General features: G+C 52.3%; 1 protein-coding gene across 1 annotated transcript in view; it reads left to right on the forward strand.

Moving 5' to 3' along the window:
* The window catches only part of LOC125015692 (G patch domain-containing protein 8), a 29571-nt gene extending 23087 nt beyond the window's left edge, over window positions 1-6484 (forward strand). Inside the window, exons 4-5 of the mRNA XM_047597597.1 lie at window positions 201-331; window positions 1570-6484. Of these exons, the coding sequence (XP_047453553.1) occupies window positions 201-331; window positions 1570-5602 (4164 nt within the window). The 3' untranslated portion in view covers window positions 5603-6484. The remainder of the gene's footprint in view (window positions 1-200; window positions 332-1569) is intronic.
* The last annotated feature ends 226 nt before the right edge of the window (window positions 6485-6710 follow it).

Raw genomic sequence — 6710 nt, forward strand, 5'->3', positions numbered from 1 at the left:
AATGGAGTTAATTGGACATGAGGCTTTGCAGGCGCACATCTGCAAACACCGCTGACTGATGCGTATGGTTTGAAAGACAGCTGCCTGCAGAGAGTAATCTCTCACTATCCCTCTTTTCTCCACTCCTGCATCTCCCTTCTTCATCGCCACCATCAACACACGTCCCTCCCTCTCTCCCCGCTTATTTCCATTTCCCGCAGCGGCTGAAGGAACTCAAGCACAGAGAGTTTGCTCGTAACGTGGCCTCAAAATCGTGGAAGGACCAGCGCAAACAGGAGAAGGCTCTCAGGCGTCTGCACCAGCTCGCGCAGCTGCAACAGGAAACGCAGCGGTGAGTTGGAGGAGTGTGTGTGTAATCCGCGTGTCCGGGGCAGTGTGTGTGTGTGTGTGTGTGTGTGTGTGTGTGTGTGTCTGTGTAACGAGACCAGGGGCAGGAGTCCGAGGGGGTTAGAGTGCGTCACATCCAGTCAGCGTCTCTTAGGTTTGATGGATGCGTTCGCAGATGTGAGAGCACTCAGTTGGCCTAGATGGGCCACAGGTGAGATAAATATAACATGAAGACACATTCGTGCTGACACTCTGACGCGACCCGGCTCAGGGGCCACAGCATAAGTGGAAGCAGACATTGGAATTAGAAAAATAAAGTTAAGTAATGGATTATATGAAATAAACAAACAAGCGACAGGTGATTTTTTTTGTTTTTTTTTTAAATCAGGCAACTGTGGCCCTTTTTCCTGATCCGCGTGTGCGGTTAGGTAGGACAACTCAAGCGCTGTGTCCTTGCATCGGACAAAGACACTTGGACTGCCGATGCAAGGACAGCTGAGGCACAGAAGAATGCGACAAATTCGAGAGTAGTCGATTTGTAGGTGGAGGAGCTCAAATTTTTTCGAAAAGAATGAACAGTGGAAAAACATTTAGAGAATAACAGTGAACCAATCTGGTAAAGGAAACTCGCCTCTGGGGTTGTCGCACACCTAAAGCCATCGAAACAACCACCGATAAGAAACAACACATCAAACAATAATCAACTTGATTGCTTCCGTCCCCGGTGCAATTAAACGCGTTTCCCCATAATCAGGTGACAATATGTGAACAGCATCGCTATGACTGTCGGTGAATGCGTCTTTCTTTCTTCCTCCTTAATAGCGCTCAATGCATTTCTATGAATTCATTTTCACACACACTTCTCGTTCTCATGTTTTCTCCACTCGTCTAAAAGTCTCTAAATTACCATGATACTTAGATAATTAGAGCCTCCGTGTTTTTATCTCAGAAGTTACTTAGATAAAGATAATAAAAGACGAACTTAAAAATAGAGAAACTCTGAACACAGATCATTACTACTGGCAAGTTTACGTTGTTTCAACTGCAACCACACCCAATAGTGAGGTCACTGTGTCTTGGGGCAAACATTAAACTGCTAAATGGTGCTGAGATTTGGTATTTCAGGGGTTATTAATACTCTAAAATTATACTGTGCCTGCAAAAAAAAAAAAAAAAAAAAAATGTAAGTCATGTAAAGTCAACTAAAGTCAAGTCTATTTGCCTCATCACATCTTGTTTCAGAGCCCCAAGAAGGACCCATGGGCCGAGGCGCGCAGGCAGAGCCGTGACCCAGCAGCGAGATAAGGACGTGGACCGAAGAGACCCCAGCCTCGAGGACAAACACGAGTCCTTCCACCACCCACAACGACCACCTGCACCTGCCGCTCAACCCAGGGCAGCTCCTCTCAGCCACCAGTCAGAAGATCCATGCCGGTCTATTTCCCTACCACCACTGGCCACTGCCATAGCAGAGTCCCCACTGCGCGCTGCACTGTCCGACGCAGACCCTCCCGCGGCGGACCCCCAGTCTTGCCGCAACTCGTGTCCCCAAATGCCCCCTCCTGCACAGGGGAGAGTGGGAGGCCGGCTTGGAGTATCCTTCTGTTTCTCCCGCAGAGGGCCCAGGCTGGAGCCTTCTGCGTCTGTCTTCTCAGACCTGGAGGAGGAGGAGCGGGAGAAGAGGGAACAAATGAGAGAAAGAATAAAGGGAATGATGGAAGATATTGACAGGGAAATTGGGGTGGCAGACGAGGGGAAGCACTGCGAGAGTGGAAAGGACAAGTGGGGCCCTGCCGGCGTCTTACAGGCTGACGTGCGGCTGGTCCCCAAAGAGGCCGCGGGAGAAGAGGAGCAGATTGAAAAAGGAGATAAGGCGAACGAACACTTTCCCATTTCCACGGTAACGCCTGATAATCAGAGCCCCGATCCGCTATTCTCGCCATCACAGGGCCAGGTGACCTTCTGGGGCGCAGCGCTAGCAGTGGCACACGCGGACGCCAAGCGCGCAGACAGCGAGACAGAGAGAACGCAAGAAGCGGAGAGGGAGGGGGAGGGGGAGGCGAGCCGGCACGTCAGTGTGCTGGGTAAAGACGGCTCTACCCGTCTGAGATGGCCTGTCAGTTTGCTTAAGTTCACAAAGACTCAACCGCACATCTCGTACAGCTGCAACCCCCTCTGTTTGAACCTCCAGCGACCAGGAGCACTCGCAGAGGATCAACGGGAGTCACAGCAGAATCGGCCGCGCGCTCTTTCAGATGAAACGAATCCGCGCGTGCCGGCTTTCGTCGCACCAGACCAGCGTTCCTGGTTACAAACACATGAGCTGAGAGCACACGGGCAGAAAAAAGCAGAGGAGAGTTTCGAGGAAGAACGACGCGGCGCCGCGGAGACGGAAGCCCACCTGTTCCTCAACAACAAAAGCCTTTCATCGTTGGCAACGGGAAAAGAAACGGGAGGATGTATGCTAAGTGTGGAGAATTGTGCGAGGGCGGCCTCCCATTCATTTGACCCCACTCATAGTGACAGCTCCGACATCAACTCCCAGAATCCTTTGGGAGACAGATTAGAGGGTGCAAGGGGGATCAGGGAGAAAGCCATCACAGCCCTGAGCTGTAAATTAGACTCTGTCACCCAGCCTGGCACACAGGGAATATGCATCAGCCCGTCCAGGTGTGAGTGTGGGAGTGAGGCGACGTGCATGTGTGCCAGCGCTCCGCAGCCGTGCGTGGGTGTCTCAGAGGTGTCACGCAAAAAGAGGAGAGCCAGCGCAAAGAAACACAAGCTGGGAAAGAGGAAGAGGGGGGAGAAGGGAAGGGCTTCAAACAAGCGCCAATCAGCGAGGTGCAAAGTGAGGAGTGTTGTCTCCACAGTCTCCGCTGGAGGAGAGCGGAGGGGAGAAGCTGCGGGGAGGTGGGGAACGAGCAGGAGGCAAAGAAAGACGGGGATGAGGAGGGTGGGGAGTGCAAGGAGCAGCTGTCTCCTGGGGAGATCTGAGCCCGAGCCAGTATCTGTCTCTGTCAGAAAGAGGAGGCCTCATAGGAGCCACAGCGCTGAATGCCAGTCACAGCCAGACAGAGAGCAGCCAGAACACTCCAGTACCCACTCCCAGCTCAGCAGATACACAGCAGACAGAGTAACTGAGGGGGAGGGAAAGCGAGACCGAGATGCAGTGACTTTTCCCTGGCGGTCTCACTTATCCTCACACTCCTTCTCACCAGGATGTAACTCGAAGCCGTTTTGGGAAAGGGGTCACCATAGCAACCCCAGGAGTTTCATTGACTGCAGTTACCCTGACAACAGCTGTGGTAGCAGCCCGGTGAAAAAGAGAAAACTTCTCCACGGGGACAGGAAATTCATTCATGGCGCGAGGAAGAGTTCAAGGCATTGTGAGGTCTGGGAGGAGCGAGGGAGGAAAATAGGAGGACATTCGAGTTTCAGAGACAGGGGCCTGATTTCAGACACAGAACAGTGGGAGTGGGTGAGGGAGGAATATCCCGGAGGCAGCGAGGAGGGCAGGTCAGGAGCTGGTCGGAGAAACAGAGCGGCGGAGTGGGACCAGGTGGCGAGGTTCAGCCCCAGCCCCACCGGCTGGGGCAGGAGACGCAGACACCTCAGCACAGAGGACGTGGACTGGGATAGATGCAGCGTGGACAGATGGACATGGGGCAGCAGCGACAGCTGGGAAGACAGGGGGGGACACAGGACCGCATCGGGTCCCAGGACATTCACCGAAAGCAGAGACAGCCCGTGCGGCGCGTGGAGGTGGGCGGACACCAGGCGCTCGGGTTCAAGGCACTTCTCAAGCCCTGAGTGGTGGTCAGGCCGACAGACGAGCAGCTGCCAGAGTGTGATCAACGCACAGGGCAGCAGATGCCACAGCCCGCGCTCCTGCAGCCCCTGTAGCAGCACCAGCATGTCTGAGCTGAGCTGGGAGTGGAGCAGGAGCAGTACTTGCTCAGGAGTCACTGTGAGCGGGTTAGCGGTCGAGCCCCACGACACATCGTCGAGATCCACCGAGGGCCCTCTGGAGACTAAAAAGCACAGCAGCCCCACGTCCGCCTCGTCCGCCCTTTCCTCTAGCCCCTCTCGTTCCCCTCACCACCGATCAGCTTTTGTCCCGACAGTTCCGAGCCCCAACACGCACCATTGTGACAGAAGCCCTTTACAGCCGAAGAAGCCCAATTCAGAGTCTGACCATGGGCACGAGCCTCCTCCCGCCCCTGTCGCGCACAGCGGCTCAGGCGCATCTCTTTCAGGACTACCCCCCAGTAAGTCTCTACCGCAGAAACCAGCGAGGATGTTGCTCCTCCCCCTCATAGGGAAACGGCCTGCATTCCAGAGACAGGCCAAAAGAAAAAAGGGGCTGCTGGAAAAGAGTCAAGAGAAGGAAAGAGACGAGGAAGACAAAACCAGGGGCTGTAGAGTGGATCCTGGAGCGACTACAGGCAGTCAAAAATATCCTCTGGACATAGTTGAGTCGAATCCCACCAGGATGCCAAATCTCTGCCTGTCACAGATTAGGACCGGTGACAAACAGGCAGGTGGAGAGACAGGTCCGCAAATCAGCTTTACCGCTGAGGAGATGGACAAATATCGTCTACTGCAGGAGCAGGCGAGGGAGCACATGCAGAAAGTCCTGGAAAAAACGCACGAAATTGCGGACACACAGACAAACTACACACACGGTGCGGAGAGTTGCGGAGCGCTGGAGGAACAATACATACGTGGACTGTTACACAACCCTCAGCAGCCTCAAACCCAGTTAATTCACACAGATGCGATGCAAACGCAGGTGCAGCATGCCCTCCAGGTCAGTCTCCCACTTCAACATGTGAGCCCGCAGGAGAGCTTTACTCAGCCGATGGCTTTGGGGGTCGCCAACCTCACCACTCTACCACCATCTCCCCCTCTCTCCAACCTCCATCATATCATTTTACAGCACATCTCCATGCCTCCCCATTCCTCCTCCGCCTCCTCCTCCTCCTCCAGTTCGTCCCCGTCTCCTGCCATCCACCTGCATCCAGGTCAGCTTCCCCACCACCCGCCCCCCCGCCACCCCTCAATATCTCACCACCTCCCCCTCTCCCCCTTTTCCCTCTCCTCCCTGTTCCCCTCTATCCTGCTGTCCCACCACCCCATCCCTCTCCTCCCGCAGTCCCCTGCTTTCCACGCTAGCCCACTCACTCCACTCTCCCCGGTAGCTCTTCAGCCGCTGAACCCGCATCCTTTCATGGACAGATCGTGGCCGGTGAAGTTTCAACAGAAGGCGTTATGATTTTTACGGAATGACTCTTCTTTCGGCAACACTGACTAGTTATGGGACTGTTGGTTTGAACAAAAGGCTGCTGTTTGAAACCAGGACGTGTTTGTGCTTTTACTAGCATCAACTTCAACTCTTAACACACACACACACACGCAAGTGCACGCACACAAACGGCTAAACTACTGTCTGTTTTCAGATGAAAATTCATTTCCGCATTTAGCCTCTGCTGTGTTCCAGTAGACGGTGCGAAAACAGACTTTGATCCTTTGCTTTTTCCATCATTCAGGCACCAAATAAAGGGAAAGGTGCACCTGCTATTCAAAGACAAACTGGGCTCGTGTCATCCTTTCTCCTTCCTTCTGAACCACAGACAGACCAGCTGCCTTTTGAAGTCTCCTTCACGGCAGGGACAGAGCAGGAAGAGAAAGGGATAATACAGTCCCCTTATCTCCATTTCATACAGGTTATCTGAGTTAGAGTGTGACTTTCGATGAACATAAATAACGTGACTGGTACCGGAGGGCACGGCGCAGCCAATTTAACCTTGATGCAAACTGTATTTGTGTGTGCGAGTGTGTGTAAGATGGGGTAATTCTGATCAGATACACATTTACAGCTACAAGGAGTGAAATATTTTTTCCCCATACCAGACAAATATAAGGACTGTTTTGTCTCTATAGTGTAAATAACCTGACAGTGACTGATTAGAATGATGGGAAACATTCAAATAAAATGTGGATTTAACCTTAACCACTAGTACGTTGCTTATTTGACCATCAATTTCTATATTTTTTCCCCCAACACTGCATTTAGCAAATCAGTTACAAAGGGATGAATGGGATATGTTATATTAAAGCGTGAGTGAAAATAAAGCGGCCTTCATGCTTTTTCTTATTCCGTCTGATTCTTGTTGATCATGCAGCATGTTGCAACAAATTCCACATAAAATATTAAAACTGCGCGGTTTCCTTCCTCTGAAGTAGTCAGGGCAAGAAATCTTAACAGCTTTAGATCCTAGAACATTTCCTGTTTTTTTACGAATCGACAATTGTTTTGACCACTGGCCTTCGCTCAGGATGCATATCCATAACAATGTGTGTTCATTTAAGTGACCTCCTTC

Source organism: Mugil cephalus, chromosome 11 (genome assembly GCF_022458985.1).
Source record: "Mugil cephalus isolate CIBA_MC_2020 chromosome 11, CIBA_Mcephalus_1.1, whole genome shotgun sequence".
Classification (NCBI taxonomy): Eukaryota; Metazoa; Chordata; class Actinopteri; order Mugiliformes; family Mugilidae; genus Mugil; species Mugil cephalus.